This window comes from Eptatretus burgeri, chromosome 15 (assembly GCF_056783735.1).
Source record: "Eptatretus burgeri isolate ZD-2024b chromosome 15, Ebu_testis_v1, whole genome shotgun sequence".
Taxonomy (NCBI): Eukaryota; Metazoa; Chordata; class Myxini; order Myxiniformes; family Myxinidae; genus Eptatretus; species Eptatretus burgeri.
In genome coordinates, this window is record NC_140975.1 from 55,089,378 (window position 1) to 55,106,895 (window position 17,518).

At 42.5% G+C, this 17,518-nt stretch overlaps 1 protein-coding gene and 1 pseudogene across 5 annotated transcripts in view; one reads left to right on the forward strand and one right to left on the reverse strand.

The window, feature by feature from the left end:
• The window catches only part of WARS2 (tryptophanyl tRNA synthetase 2, mitochondrial), a 30,426-nt gene extending 19,139 nt beyond the window's left edge, over window positions 1-11,287 (reverse strand). For 3 of the 5 annotated variants that reach the window (XM_085856038.1, XM_085856037.1, XM_085856035.1), the window contains exon 1: window positions 11,150-11,286. In XM_085856038.1, coding sequence (XP_085712164.1) covers window positions 11,150-11,179 — 30 coding nt within the window. In that variant the 5' untranslated portion in view covers window positions 11,180-11,286. Of the gene's footprint in view, window positions 1-3,548; window positions 4,047-11,149 lie in introns of all 5 variants that reach the window. The other 2 variants (XM_085856036.1, XR_015051514.1) reach the window with 2 other exon arrangements.
• Window positions 11,288-15,813: 4,526 nt separating this feature from the next.
• Window positions 15,814-17,090, forward strand: LOC147012206 (uncharacterized; annotated as a pseudogene).
• Window positions 17,091-17,518: the final 428 nt, after the last annotated feature.

Genomic DNA, 17,518 nt, shown 5'->3' on the forward strand with positions numbered 1-17,518 from the left:
ATGGCTGCCGAATCACATGACCGATGTAATCATGATTTTTTTTTCTGTTGACTATTTTATCCCTCGATGACCCTCAAAAATTTTCATACTGATCGGATGTGGCGTTCTACATATGCAATTATGACATCAAAATGAGGGCACGGATGATGTCACAAAAAAAAAAAATCACACTCATTCCCCATGAGTACTTTCCATGTGCCAATTTTCAATTATTTCCTTGGTGCGGTTTCAGAGATACAGAGGTCCAAAGTTTTTCCGTTTTTCCAATATGGCTACCACACCATGTGACCTATGACATCACAATTATCATTAAAACACTCCACACGAGTCGTCGCACCAATGATGAAAATTTCATCTCAATCTGACAAGCGATTGCAGAGAAAAACACGAAAGTTCTGTGTGGACAAACAGAAAGACAAACAAACGGACCCAATTGCAATCCCCTCTCCTTTGGCGAAGGTAATAAAAAGATTTGGCAAAAAACTCATGGCAAATTTTGATTGAGATTAACCTACTATGCAGGGCGCGACATTATCAAATCCATGGCACCTAGTTTTAGCGTCGGGCACCCAAATTTTACAAGTGGTTGGGTTTTGGATTGCCTGGTTGGGGACCCTCAAAAAAAAAATCACATAATGAACATCAATTTTGACCCTAAATTTATGATTACACCGATTGCTTTTATTCTACATCTTTCATCGAACATGTATATTTTAAATAGTGGGCCTTTATAAAAATCGTTTAAAAATAGAAAGGATTGAGAACAACTCTTGAATTTTCTACCACAGTTTGCCTATGTATGTGTTTTTAAGTGACAAAAATTTAAAAGAGCTGTGTAACTGTCAACATGGTGAACACTTGGGGTAAAACCGGGGTAAATTTCAGTGTCGTTGCGTCTGGAGCAAAGTTCAGACATCTATAGCACCCAAGACTTTGCTCCAAAAGGTTTCAGTTTTCTTGTGTAAATGATCAAGTCACTCGATTATGTAAATCAGGCAACAAAATTCTTCATGGTGAATAAACTGACTGTTAGCAGCAATTTGAAAACTCCAATTTTTTGACTGCATGTTACAAATCACTACTTTTGAGAGTACTTATCTTAAAAAGTATATTAAGTAGAACATTTTTTTATGTCAGATTCTGAAAGCCTCACTAATATGCACCATTTTGTGAATTATTAGAACTCTGTTTGTAAAACTCTGGAATTTAGAGCCCTCCAAAAATGCTTCAGATACAAATCTGCAACTCGCGACTGCCAGAATTGAAACACCGCTAGGGTGTTTGTAGGGCCATATCTTGGACACTACTTGGAATTTTGAGCTATAACTTGGCAAACCTTCCTCATATATGTTAAGATAGCTTTGAGAATTTTTTCAGAAAAATCTGAGGGGCTCACCGCAACCGCCGGCTGAAATGACACGGAATGACTGAAAAGGTAAACTGTTCAGCCAGGTTGAGGTTATATTTTTTGTTGTATTTTTTTTTTTTCTGGGATCCCCCCAAAAAATCCAAATCACAAAAAAAAAAGTTTTGGCTGTCTCGGTTGAGCACCCAAAAATGTTTATGTGGAGCCCTGTATTATGCATACCTTAAGTACAATATCTAATTGGTATTCCCATCTCAAATCATAAGCACAGTGGTTAATGATCACTACGCATGTACGTACTGCATCAGTCCATGTATATCACTGAAGTAATGAAAGACAGAAACCTGAAATTACATGAAAGACAGAATGTCTGCATTTTAAACCCTGCTTTGTCTGATTCCTCTGTGCCACAATCTAATGACAAATTACTTTATTTTTGTTGGGATAATTTTTTTACGATTTTGCAGTAGGTGATAAATTTGCTAAATGTCAGGTATGAATGTCAGGCATCGACAATTTAGGGAAGTGGCAGCAATGAAGAATGCAACCCTTTCATCTCCTCTCCCTGTCAAGGCTGGAATGCTCCAAGGCAGTGTTCCGGGCCCAGCCCGATTCATGATCTTCATCAATGATGTCTCTGACTGGAAAATCCTCTTTATCTATTTGCTGATGACTCCACCATGTGCTGTGACATCCCTCATCTTTCAGACAGGCAAGTTGCAGCCTCTTCCCTCTCTTCAGACCCTCATAAAATCCCAAATTGGTCAAACACTTAGAATATGTCGTTCAATCATGACAAATCTCTATCTCAATCTCAATCTCTCTCTCTCACAGGACTGTTTAGCAAACCCTCCATTCGACTTTCTTAACAATCCTCTTGAGGAAGTTCAGTCGTTCAAACTCCTTGGTCTCACTATCAGCCATGATCTTTCTTGGGAAAACCACATTTCAAAGTTGGCCTCCAAAGCCAGCTGATGACTGGGCATCCTCGGTCGTGCAAAGTCCTTTCTTGGCACACCTGAACTCTTATCCACCGACAAGGACTTCATCCGCAGCTTGATGGAGTCCTGCTATCCCCTCTCCCCTGCCTCACATCTTGCTCAGCTTGACACTGTGGAAACATAGGCCTTCAAGAATATTGAAATCTCCCACAATGAAGCTGTCTATGGGCTGATTGCTTTGCCATTGCCACGTTTCGCCAGGTTTCTGCAAGGCACACACGGTCCACCATCAACTCCCTTCTCGTGAAGCTACATAACGCCAGGATCACTGGTCACCGCCATTCATTCATTCCTCTTTTTTCCCCCACCTGTGAAACCAACTTACACATCCTCTTCAATCTCATTCTTTCCTCCAGGTCTTCAAGACAGCGATTCATCACCATCTCAGATCATCCCCAATCCAAAACCATGATATTTTCTACCCTCATTAACCCCACCCCAATCCCTCCTCCATCCAAAATTCCAGTTTCCCCTCCTTGGAGTTTCCTTGTGTATCGATCTTGTCCACCCCATGCAGGTTGGTAGGAATTGAAAGTGGGGTTTTATTTTATTAATTGATTAGATGTGATTGAAACTCAGAAGTGAAGAGATACTGTTGTAGGCTGGGTATCAGCGGCGAGCACGACCGCGAGGTGGAGCAGTAGGGTCGACCACCGAACACCCGGAATCTAGATCGTACCTTTCGGAAAACTCCGAAAGATCGGGTCCCTTACAAAACCGTGAATCATCAATAAATCAAGCGCATGGGCACAGGGTTATTTGCCAAACTTCAAAATACCTAGAGGCCCACGTGGCGAACTACCGAGTATTCACACCCTCAACGGAGCTCGAACGGGACGAGCCGTAACCGTGCTCGACCCGTGCGTAACCCGAGCGGATTGTTAACGAGGTCCCGTCGGTCCAAACGTACATCTCCAGCAGCAACGGCCTTTTTAATCACCCAACACGCACCGTGTTAAACCAATGAAGGAAAGGACAAAGACGAGCTGAAACATTCAACAATAGAGGTATTTATTAACAGTAATTGTGGGAACGAGGGAAGCATGTAAGGGCAGAGTTATCACAACTAATAGAAATGAAAGTATGTACAAGGCAAAAAGAGCACTTAACAATTGCTACTTAAAGACAGGGTCCCAGGCACACACACACGCACACACAAATACCCCAAAAGAAAAATGGACCTTCCAGCCTCGTGCGGCCCTTGTCGATCCGATTCGGCGGGACTTGAACCCGCAGCTCGATGCCTCTGCAAACACCGGGTACGGAGGCAGCGCCAGGCTCCAGCACGCTTCCCCGGCACGTGACGAGACCAGAGCCAGCGACGAGATCAGACCAGACCAGCGGTGGGATGAGACCAAATGCCAGTGACGAGATCAGAGCAGATGCCGGCGACAGGACGAGATGTCAGCAGACGCTGGCAACAGGATGAGATGTGTGCAGACGCCGGTGACAGGACGAGATGTCCAGCGAACCAGAATACATGCTCGAGAAGACGGGGTGCAGATTATTTGTTCCCTGTTCATTCGTTGTCTTCTCGGGAGCGGTCGCTCGTGCGTGGCCTGCGCCTATTCGTCGACCATCGGGGAACTCAATCACATCTTCCTGATTGGGTGAGAGCGACGCCAGGTCCTCATGAACTCCGCCCACATACATGCTGACATGCACGTAGGCAATGGCGTCTGTGTAGGATGGTGGGAGGAAGTGAGGTGAAGGCGTGTTGTTGTAGTTTAAAAATCCTAACTATCAAAATAACTTCGCAGCGCATGAACATTTCATTACCCATTAAACAAGGGAAAGGGAGCTATCTATCCACATTTACTTTTTGAAATAACTGAACTGTGGGGACCTGAATGTCTGTGTGCACAAGGCTTCCAAATTCATAACAATACTACGTGCGGAATCCTTCTGTGAAGGAAAGCTCATGAGGTCACACAGCAAATTGATTGGAGTGATACCTTGCATATCGACTACAGTGACATCAGTCTGTGTGTCAATCCTTGCAAGTGGAATGTAAGTGAAACATTAACAAGGAATAACAAAGAAACGCAGGAGGAGGCCCTTCGGCCCATTTCACCTGCACCAAAATATTGCATTTTAAAAATCGATTGTGCTTTCCATTCAATACTTGTGTTGACGATACCAAGACAGGTCTGCAGGTTTTCAGAAGCAAAATGGGCCAAACCCATGAATGTTCAATCCATCATTACGCGAAAACCACGGCCAAGTCTCGCCGAATTTGAGGCGCTCGCGAGGACTTGGCCTCCAGTGGAACCAGTCCCCAGAAATACATATACTGCACATGAACTTGTATTCTCGGTCTTGGGAGAACTCAGGCACAGATTCATATGCGTTTATGTTTTCATTCTGGAAATCTTGGAACGTTCTCATCTGCATTCTGGTAGTTAAGAAATGTGATTAATATCATGTCCAATAACACAGTGCAGTGGCAACATTTGTTGGCTGGAATGTATACCATGCCATCGGGTATCTGTCATGAATGAACATACAAAATTAGTCACACAATCACAATGACACATACACTCAGACAATTAAAAATAATAATAATTATCAAGAAGCATCACAAACATTCTCAGTAAAAATTATCTGCAATCACACTCCCATCACCCTCCTTTAGTGTCGTACAGGCGTCGGCAACCTAAACCAGGCCGCGGGCCACTGGGCCACATTCGGGCCACCTCGCGGGCCGCACCCCCCCTCCCAACCCGAAAAAATAACAAACACACCTAAAATCAATGATAATAAATGTAATTGTAAATTGAACCTTAAGACCTTCAGCCATCTGAAACAACAACGAAAAAATATTGAAGACCAAGTTAAGTGGACTAGAAGCGAAAATAATTTATTGTGACGTACAGAGACTGTGATATATGTTGAAGAATCATATGTCCACATATGTTAAATTTGCCGTCGGTTCAGAAAAAATGTTTTGCGGGCCGCACCTAATGGAAATCCGGACAAGGCGCCGCAGGCCGCACGGGAGGAGCTCGTGGGCCGCAGGTTGCCGACCTCGGGTGTAGTAGATAGTAGAAAATCGTGCAAATTATGATACAAGCATCAAATTTGGCATTTCTGTTCTGCAGGGCTTTCTGATCAAATCTGCCTGATTGGACATTTGAAAATCCAAATTTTGAAAAATTTGAAATAAAAAAAAAAACCCAAAAAATTTGAAGTCACAACTGGCTGAAATTCTTGAAGCGCAAGTGAACATCCCAGACAGAGAACCAAGGGGAGATGCAGTCATCATTGATGGCTCAGCACTTATCAATGCCATACCTCCATGCACTTCAAAGATATTTGATGACTATGCAAAAGAAGACATCATCCCAAAGGTGGAATCCTATGGTGCCAGGTACGAGAGGGTGGACGTAGTGTTTGATGTGTACAAGAAGTCAAGTCTGAAGTCCGAGGCAAGGTCAAAAAGGGGGCAAGGAATCAGAAGAAGAGTGACAGGAACCAGTAAGACCCCAAGTAACTGGAGAAGCTTTCTTCGAGATGACAGCAACAAGACTGAGCTGTTTCACTTCCTTGCGGAAAAGATGTGTGAAGCACAGACGACAAACACAGTCATTGTCACAAAAGGAGAAGTTGCCATTAGCAACACAAGGAAGTCACTGGATGCTGTGTCTCCATGTTGTCATGAAGAAGCTGACACTCGAATATTTGTACACGCCAGGGATGCAACGACGGATGGTAGAAAGTCCATTATCATTAAGGCTTATGACACGGACGTACTCGTCATAGCAATATCTGTACTGCTATCCTTACAGGAACTAGGTCTTGAGAACATGTGGATTGCCTTTGGCCAAGGAGCCAATGCACGATAGATTCCAGTCCATGAGATAGTTTCTGCAATAGGGCCTGAGAAAGCTAAAGGGATTCCCATACTGGATGCGACGTCGTGTCTGCCTTCCGAGGTAAAGGGAAGAAAACTGCATGGCAGACTTGGAACATCTTTGATGATGTTTCTGAAACATTCACCAATCTCAGCCAGCATCCAACATTGATTCATGATGTTGACTTTTTTGAAGTTTTTATCTTACCAAAACGAAGTTTTGCAAGATATGTTAGTCAGCTTGTATGTTTTTTTTTTGGTTTTTTTTTTTTGTCTGTAATCACGTATAAAAAATTCTGCAGAGCACAGTTATCATCGGAAATTTTTGTAACTTCGCATATCAGAGGCCTATAGAGGTCCCTTTCAGTGCACAAAATTTTGAAGGTTAAGGTCAAAGGTCAAGGTCACTTTGGCGTAAATCAGGGGAGTCGACGAAACCCTTATTTTTTGAGTAATTTTGATCGGATCGTCTTCAAACTTCATGGGAATATAGTTCATGGTCTGGCACTCAGCTGATTATTTTTTGGTGGCGATTGGCCTTGACCTTCATATGTATTTTTTTTTTTTTTGGTCTGTAATCTTGTATAAATCACTCTGCAGAGCACAGTTATCATTGGAAATTTTTGTAACTTTGCATATCAGAGGCCTACAGGAGGTCCCTTTCAGTGCATGAAATTTTGAAGGTCAAGGTCAAAGGTCAAGGTCACTGTCGCAAATCAAGGGAGTCGACGAAACCCTTATTTTTTGAGTAATTTTGATCGGATCGTCTTCAAACTTCATGGGAATATAGTTCATGGTCTGGCGCTCAGCTGATTAATTTTTGGTGGCGATTGGCCTTGACCTTCATGGTTAGCACCTCAGGTCAAACATATTTGACCCCAAGGTCAAATTTTCAAGTTTTAGGAACCATATCGTGTAGTACCTCAAATTGAACACCTCGATGAGTGCTTTCTAGATATGTCAAGCTTGAGACATTACGACGTCATTTCGTGACGTTATGAGGCAAAAGCATATTTTTCATGGTTACTCTGTAGAACGATTCTCATCGGAATCTCTCGTTGGCAGATATTCCTCAAGGAGTCGCTCCTGGTGGATAGCAGCTCTGTTCACCTCAGTGTGACCTTAAAGAAGTCACACGTGGTCACCTTTTGGCAAGATACGGGTCACCCTGTGGGTGACATTGGTTTTTTTTTGTTTTTCAAATTTTTCAAAATTTGGATTTTCAAATGGCCAATCAGGCACATTTAATTAGAATCCCCTGGAGAAGAAATGTGCCAAATTTGATTCTTGTATCACCATTTGCACGATTCCTCTCAAAAATTGCTGTTATCTGCCCCACTACCTCACAAACTTCAGGAGTGAAATCTGTTGCTCTCCTAAGACTTTCAAATGTGATTGTCTGACAAAAGATGCACAATTTTAGTTACAATAACTTTTTCTTTTTTTTTTTTAACACAAACTTGTACATTGAAAAATTTAAAAAAAATTGAAATCTCTTGAATGTCTCATTCCCAAAACTTTTTGAAAACTCCCACAACACGGTAAATCAATCATGTCTTTATAACATGTTCATATGTCATATTGCATGGTCAAATGCCAGGGAGAAAAGGGATAACTCTTGTTTGCGCCTGGGGTGGAAATGGAGGGCGGAGGAAGGTGGGGGAGTTCGCCACATGGAAGCAGTGAGATAACCCCCCGTTAATGTTGGGAAGCAGAGTGGGGGGAGGGGGGAGGAGGTTGTGGGGCTATGCAAATGGCTATTGGAGGGATAACCCTTGTTGAAGCTGGGGAGCGGTGAGAGGCGAGAGGGTGGAGGGGGTTGGGGAGGCAACACACATGGAAACGGAGGGATAACCCTTGTTGAAACTGGGGAGCGGTGAGAGGCGAGAGGGTGGAGGGGTTGGGGAGGCAACACACATGGAAGCGGAGGGATAACCCTTGTTGAAACTGGGGAGTGGCCTGGGGCTAGAGTGGAGGGGGTCGGGGGTTAAGCAAATGAAAGTGGAGGGATAACCCTTGTTCATAGAGAATGCAAAGGGAGGGTAACCCATGTACATAGAATGTTGGGAGCAATAAGATGTGTAAACAGCAGGTCAGCACTGTAACTTACAAAAGGTTAAAAAATGATCTTTTCGCATGAAATCTCACTCGATTAGGCCCTTTATCATTCCCATCCGAGCACATCGCTCATGATGATGGAAAACTGGGCTCAAATCCTGTTTAATGTGCAAATCTGTCAATTTATGTTGACATCTTTGTCTCGTGTAAACACAATGTATCTGCAAACAACACCATTAGCCGAAAACATGCAGGAAACTAAAACTGTACTTTGACTTACAATCAGGCTTCTCCTTGGGGTGTGTGCGTTACCAATCAGCTCACTATCGCTTGCTAAGCTAGCTGTTCCTTATCACCCATTTTGTTGACGTGCTTGCTTGAGTGCTTAAGCCACTTGGCAGGTGCTCTGCAGTTTTCCTGCGACTCGTTACGATGTCCCGTGTGGTTGCTGACATCTCAATGCAAACATAGCACGTTTACCCAATTATTATCTATCTATAATTCCAGCAATCTCTGTGTGTCTGTCTGTCTGTTTGTCTGTCTGCGACCGCCATTTCTCGATGACCGCCTGTCCGATCTCATTGAAACTTGCCAGGAATATTGCCGGGGACCTGCGGATGTGCCTTTTCGAGGTTTGATATCGATCTGACTAGCGGTTCCCAAGTTACGGCCATTTATCTGACGACCAATGATAGGACATGGTGCTATGACATCACGAATGACGTCACAATTGTTTATTTAATTATTTTTTGCACGATTGACGTCACAATTCTTCTTCTTCTTCGTTTGGTATGATGTCACAATCGACGCTAGGGACCTGAGTATGTGCCGTTTCAAGGTTTGATATCAATCGGACAAGCGGTTCCCAAGTTATGGCCATTTATCTGTCAACCAATGACAGGACACGGTGCTATGACATCACGAATGACGTCAATTAGTTTTTTTATTTTTATTTTTGGCACGATTGACGTCACAATTCTATATCTTTGTTTGGTATGACGTCACAATTGCCACTGGGGACCTGATTATGTGCCTTTTCAAAGTTTGATATCGTTCTTCCTCATCCATTTCAGCTGTTTCCCAAGTGTTTCCCAAGGTTTGAAAGCTGTTTTATCCCAAGGTTTGAATTAATTAATTAATCCCAAGGTTTGATTATTATTTAATTATTAATTTATTTAATTATTTAATCCCAAGGTTTGATTATTATTCAAATTATTAATTAATCCCAAGGATTGAATTTTTCCAAGGGAAACAGCTGTTTCCCAAGGGTTTGAAAGCTGTTTTTTTCCCCAAGGTTGGAATTAATCGTTGTGCTTGGTAGACATTTGTGAATACATTTACAGAGAGAGGGGTGAGAGAGGAGGGGGAGAGAGGAGAGGGGAGAGAGGGGCGAGAGAGGGGGTGAGAGGGGGGGAAGAGAGGGGAGAGAGGAGGGGGAGAGACAGGGGTGAGGGGGCAAGAGAAGGGAGAGAGGAGGGGGAGAGAGAAGGGCGAGAGGAGGGGGAGAGGGGGCAAGAGAGGGGAGGGAGAGAGGAGGAGGGACAGAGGAGGGGAGAGAGAAGGGCAAGAGAGGGGGTGAGAGGGGGGCAAGAGAAGGGAGAGAGGAGGGGGAGAGAGGAGGGGGAGAGAGGAGGGGGGAGAGAGGAGGGGGAGAGAGGAGGGGGAGAGAGAAGGGTGAGAGGGGGGCAAGAGAGGGGAGGGAGAGAGGAGGGGGGACAGAGGAGGGGGACAGAGGAGGGGGGACAGAGGAGGGGGACAGAGGAGGGGGAGAGAGAGGAGGGGGAGAGAGAGGAGGGGGAGAGAGGAGGGGGAGAGAGGAGGGGGAGAGAGGAGGGGGAGAGAGGAGGGGGAGAGAGGAGGGGGAGAGAGGAGGGGGAGAGAGGAGGGGGAGAGAGGAGGGGGAGAGAGGAGGGGGGAGAGAGAGTATTCATCACAATTCTTCTTCTTCGTTTGATATGATGTCACAATTGATGCTGGGGACCTGATACTGCAGGCACGAAGCTGCACATACTGGCCTGCACTAGTTATATTAATACGCTAAGCCATATTTTGTGGACGTTTGTCCGCCGAAACTGCACGACGAATTGATGCCGGTTTCGGCATGCGGGTGCTCTGTGGTCTCATGAACAGCATGGGCTATGTGAGATTGCGCCAGACAGACAGGTTTGGGAATTTTTGGCGATTTTCTAATTTTTACATTCGTTTGCATGGCGATGTGTGACGTCACCGCTGAGACGTAATGACGCCATGACATCCTCGGTCATTCGCTGACGTCATCACGTATGTCGTCGACAGACAGTCACCGCTGAGAGGTGTAATTCCACTCAGAGAAAACAGCGTCTGCGATGTAAAACCCTCTTCTACACATCGTCGACCGAGAATTAACAGGGTCCAACTACACTTTTTTAAAGTTTGAGAAAAATGAAATCAAAAATTCAAAGTGGAATTGCCGCTATCTCATAACATTTTATTTTCATATCGTGTGCTACATAACAGGTACATATAAAGGTTACATAAAATAATCTTACTTAGTTTCCTCTGTTGCCCTTCTACATAGACTTCTTCTAAATTTGAATGAAATGTCAGATAGACCCTGTTAATTCTCGGTCGACGACATGCTGACTACCTCAGAAGGTGAATTTGACACCAAATAATGTAACAAGAAACATTGTATTTCAAGAAATTCTATGTCACATTGTGAACACCAGATATATTGACGTCCAAACGAACCCTCACTAAAGAAACTTCACGCGGGTTTGGCTCGTGGATATTATCAGGACAGGAACTTTATTTACAAAGTCCCGTTCACGATAAACAATACACGAAAATACAATCGGTTCAACACAAGTCCAGCATTAAAAACGAAATCACCTTTCCGACGTGAAAACTGGGCGCAGCCATATTCGTATATCCAGAAGGGAAGTCATGAATCGAGTGTTCCTGTCATTAACAGCCCGTTCCAAATCCAAAAATGAAAATGACGACAAACCGTCGACATGAAGCAAAGTTTTCGGGAAAATATATACTCAATTTATTCACAAACGTAACTCACTTGAAGAAAAACCATCGAAGGTACTGCTTCCTACACACATCATGGCCGACATACACCGACAAATCGACGTCAGAAAAAAAAAATCCAACTCGGCCTTCACGGTTTAAAAGGATGGAGCACGGACGAGCAAGGCTGGCAAAAACCACACAGTTAAGCCCGAGCTAAGAAACTGTTTCGGCAATTGCTGTTTAATGGGTTGGTGATATTGTGATGAAAATTAATGGATGAACGTGGTGTTTTTGTGAGGTAGAAAAAATATATAATAATCTATAATTCCAGCAGTGTGTGTGTGTGTGTGTGTGTGTGTGTGTGTGTGTGTGTGTGTGCGTGCGTGCGTGCGTGCGTGCGTGCGTGCGTGTGCGTGCGTGCGTGCGTGTGCGTGCGTGCGTGCGTGCGTGCGTGCATGCGTGCGTGCGAGTCTGCTGTTTCTCGACAACCACTGGTTCGATGTAATTGAAACTTGCTGGGGACCTGTGGATGTGCCTTTTCAAGATTTGATATTAATCGGACAAGCGGTTCCCAAGTTACGGCCATTTATTTGCCAACCAATGACAGGACACGGTGGTATGACGTCACGAGTGTCGTCACAATTCTTTTTTCCCCCACGTACGGCCACGCACGTACGGGCACGCACCTCCGGGCATGCACCTACCAATGACAGGACACGGTGCTATGACGTCACTATTGACGTCACAATTTTTTTTTGTTTGTTTTTTTGCACGACTGACGTCACAATTCTTCTTCTTCTTCGTTTGATATGACGTCACAATTGATGCTGGGGACCTGAGTATGTGCCTTTTCAAGGTTTGATATTATTCTTCTTCATCCCTTTCAGCTGTTTCCCAAGAGTTTCCCAAGTTATGGCCATTTATTTACCAAACCAATGACAGGACACGGTGCCATGACGTCACAATTGACGTGACAATTATCAATTAATTTTTTTGCACGTACGCCCCGCACATATGGCCACGCACATACAGGCACGCACCTACGGGCATGCGAGAGCGAAAGAACGGCTTGTGTGGTTGTTGTTTCTGGCACGCGGTTTGAAAGTTTTTCTATTTTTTTTGCACGTACGGCCACGCACGTACGGGCACGCGAGAGCGAGGAACGGCCTGTGTGGTTGTTGTTTCTGGCACGCGGTTTGAAAGTTTGTTTTATTTTTTTGCACGTACGGGCACGCGAGAGCGAAGTAACAGCCTGTTGTTCCCAAGTTATGGCCATTTATTTACCAAACCAATGACAGGACACGGTGCTATGACATCACGATTGACGTCACAATGCTTCTTTTTTTTTTGCACGTACGGCCATGCGAGAGCGAAGGAACGGCCTGTGTGGTTGTTGTTTCTGGCATGCGGTTTGACAATTTTTTTGTTTGTTTGTTTGTTTTTTGCACGTAAGGACACGTACGAGTAATAATAATAACGAAACGATGACAACTCGTACACAAACGATTGTTCCGTTTTTGCTGTCAATTATGTTTATTGAGGTCGTTTTGTGTTGTCTGTAGACTGCTGCTGTTAACCTCACTGATGTCCATTATATCGACGGAATCATCGATTTCTACTCCACCACGAGATGGCAGATGGTCCACGTGAGACTGACGTCAATGCCGCAAAGGGTTAACGGGAATCTCCAGCAGAGCACCAGGTCCAAAACACCAATCTTGTTGAGGTTGAAATCAACTTTAATATCACTCATCACACAACGTGCCCGACTGGGCCAATAACCATCCTCGCCCGGAATGGCCCTGCTCGGTAAACCTGTGCCCACGCCGATGCGGAGGATAGGACAACATAATGGCGTAACCACTTGTTTTTTTCTCTCATCTTTTTCTTTCGTTTTCACGCTTATCCATCTACTATCATTCTCGGTGTTATGTATAACGTAAGTAGGTGACAGTAACTGGCAACAAATACCGGGGAAGAGGACGTAAGCTTAAACAAAAATACTTAAATGGTCACGAAACATGTGGGAGGTCACAGAAATCATGCACTAATAGTCAGGTATGCTGAGACCATCACCGGTTAGACTGCCCTCCGGTCTCGGGGATTATTCTGACCCATGACAGTATTTATGCGAGCATTGTGACCACAATATGGTTCTAAGCATACAAAATATAATCCTTGAAGTGCTTGGGCTGGTAGCGCAGACGGATGGAGTGTCTTCGTGTACATCCAGTTGGGGACACCGTTGGATGATCCTCACAGGTGTCACGGATGGTCTCAATAGATTGGGAGCGATCAGATCCATGGGTGTTAAGTTTTGGCGATGTACCCCAACCAGGATCTAGTACTTGGCTGATAGGTGTTGGCAAGGATTCAGCACTGTTGGCAGGTGAAGACAACTCATAGGGGATGAATGGGTGATCTGGTGGTTTTGTTGCTGGTTGAAGGAAAACGTCCTCAGTATGCAGTGATAGTCTGGGATCCAAGGTCCAAAAAGGGCCTTAAAAATGAAGTTACCTGTCACGGAAAGATATACTTTGCAGGCCACTTTTTTTGCAAGTTCAGACCCTTAGGGAACAGAATCCAGAGGCCTGCTCTGCCCGAGGAATTGCAAAATTGGAAAAAAAATTGCATTTTTTACCACTACTACCCTCAAATCGAAACTCGCCTATCGTGAAAAAATGAAAAATGCAGAATGATAAAGTAAGGGTAATTTTAAAGGAAATAGTACTAAACTTGGCACCTTAATAGAACATAACATCCTGAAAATTGCCACTATACTTTTGACATAAAATTTCCAAGATGGCCACCATTTTTTTCCAAGATAGGACAATATGTTTGACCATGGATATCAATCTTCCATTATACGTTGAGTATTATTCAAATTGTTTCATTGCTTTGTGTTTGTTATAAAACCATTGCATGGTTTACACTATTAGGGAGTGCAATACAATGTATTGGGGCTTGTTTCTTGTGTCAAATCTGTTATCCTCCCAATGTTGACCCGAACGATTTAGCACATATATTAAAAAGGTATTGCGAAGTTTTGAGTTTCTCGTATGTCTGTGACCCTCAGATAAATAATTTGGAAATATACATAAAGACGGCCCTTATCTTCTAAAATACTAATTTTTTTCTCAATAAAAATACCCATAGTTAAAAGAAAATTCATAGAATATTTGACATGTCAAATGATTAAATTATTTTATTTTATTTGAAAATCATGTACACAACTAATATCAGGCTGGATATTTAAGATAACATTTTCATTGTCTTGTTTAAATAAAGTAATAAAAATATAACAAAATGCATTTTGAAACAATGAATACTCCCTCTCTTCCAAATTGGCATACGAGCAGACGACAACATTGAAGCAGATCTCCACAACAAAAGGTACATATGTTGTTATAGTATGCATGAAACCGCATTGGAATGTTGCATAATATATGTGCAAGTGACCATGTTATCAATTAAACAAAACATACCCATAATAGTAGAGCAGCTAAGGCAGTGGTATGTGCATTTTGTGTTAAAAGCATGAAACTTGGCACACTTACACATTGACCCATACCTTTAAAAATTAGATATAGAACCCACTTGCCATGGACCAATTAGAGACCTGGTTACATGTAAAAGTTTTAGGCGGAATAGCATTTATACATTAAATGATAAGATTAATCAATTTTATTTTAAAATACTTCTGCCTAAAATATTATGTCAGCTAATTAACTATTCTGAATGCAATATTTAAATAATGCCAAAAACATTAGGATTTTGGGTTACCATGGCAACAGAATTAGAAGCATTTTAATAGTCTACTTACCGTTCTTATACAAATATAACCCTCCCATTATTTTTCCTAAGTTACATATTAATAACATATGTGAAAATGAAATTTTTGTTTTAGTCCGTTTGATGATGCTACTAATAATTATTTGTTGACATGCAAGTAGCACAGGAAGTGCACCTGCTCCGGTGGTAAATAACCAGAAGGTAATCACTGTAGCCACCTTTAAATAACTGTTTGGCAATCAATTTTCAGAAGAAGGTGAGTAATGCTACATTCATATCACAGATTATATACTTCTGCACTCATTATGATAAAAAATACAATCAAAACATGTAAAGAAACGATATAATGGCAAATGAAACCTATCATCAATTTGGAAATCCCCCCACTCAAATTTTTGACCAATGCACTACTTTCTGCAAGACATGTTATACATGTTATATATATATATATATATATATATATATATATATTGTGAACCTGAGATGAACTATGCCCCAAATGCTAATTTATTTAAATACATATCAAGTCAATGAGATTAATAAAACAAATGGTAAATCTCAACATTCATCTAGTTCTCTACAATGTCAGGTCACTTAGTGCAAGGGAGCAGTCCTTATTTAGATGTGCATACTTGTTCTTGCTTTAGAATAAATTGTCTTATTACAAGTGGCTGTACATGTAATGTTTTTGAGATACAATGATATTCTTGTATTATTCTAGACTGCAACCTTTAGTACATATTTGTTTCTTCCACAGATTATCTGGCATGGTGGAGTAGACTGAATAAATCATGGAACCAGAACACACAAGGGAGAAAAGATCCCGATCTGACAGATTATTCCAGATGTCTAATTTATCAGCATGTATCAGAAACTGTGCCGCTCCAACAATTAACGCCACTGGGTTATCCAGCACTTCTTAACGCTGTCACTAAACGAATGGATGAAGTAGCTTTTAGATTGGAACGAGACATTATAGAATCCTCAGAACAAAGCTAATCTTCTGAATTACATTGGAGAATCCTGGTTGAACAATCATGCACGTATTCCGGCGAATTGTATGATGATCCTTGGAGGGCTATTCCGAGATCCAGGTAAAACGGTTCAGCTGACCACTAATGAGGCAACTCAACTCGATGAAATTTCTTGTCAGATACATGAAGAAGCTGATACAAGAATGTTTGCTCATATAGCCTCTTCTGTCCAGCACATGGGATACAAGAGAATAGTAGTACAAGCAACTGATACGGATGTAGTGATCATGTGCATTTACTACAGCACATGCATTCCTGATCTTGAAGAACTGTGGGTCCAAAAGATGGACACCATCCCAACACATGAGATTGCAGCATCATTGGCAAGGGCTTGTAACATGGAAGCCGAACAAATATGTTCTGTTATCCTCAGTGCCTACATCTTGAGTGGCGTTGATACAGTCAGCTATCCATTCCAAAGAGGAAAGAAGCAGGCTTTCAAATGTGCTGTAGACAATCCAGAAAAGCTTCTTCCACTCGCTCAGTATGGCAAACCTGGTGAGAACTTTATCCTTGATGTATCGACTGATGTCATTGAAGCTACTAGATTCTTCTTTCTGGCCTTCTATACACAATCTGATTTACTGGGTAGTCTGGATGTCCTTCGTGCACACATTTTCGCTACCAAAAAATGTGACCTCAGATGACTGCCTCCTACAGAGGATGCATTTTACCTTCACTTGCTACGAAGTCTTCACCAAATGGCTATGTATAAGAGTGCTCACATTTCGAAACCAGTACAACCAATAGCAACTGCATTCGGCAGAGAAATCAGGAATGGCAAACTGGTGCCAATAATGATGACAAAGGATCCAAAGCCAAGAGCTGTACAGGAAAAGTTCTGTAAATGCAAGAAGAGCAACTGTCTTCGGAGATGCCTGTGCGCTCGAGCCTACTCGAAATGTGTTTTTGCTTGCCTTTGAATGGGCGACCCACTGAAATGTGGATGCGTTGAAGCAAACCTCTTGATTCCTGATGAGAACTAAATAATGAACTAGTCAGTGGAATATTCATTTTCATTGATGAGTGCAACATGATACATGTCAAATTTTGCAAGATTTGTAAAAAGATGTAATTTTCCTGTGTCATCATGTGAAACGATTTGTATTTATTATATTTGAGATAGTCACAACATAAAAGACTCAAAAAGAACTCATGTTGTGCATTTATATCGAATATGTGGTGAGAACAGACATTTAGTCAGAAATTGACAGACATTTTGAAAAAAATGGTAGCCATATTGAATTTTTCATTAAATTTAATAGTGTGTTTTCTTGTCCAACTTTCAAAGGTCAAATAGTACATATCTCAAGCAAGTAACACAATTCTGAAAATGTTTCTTTACGGACCAAATTATCATCAGTCATGCAAAATGGCAGCCATCTTCGATAGATACAGCCACAATACATTGGGT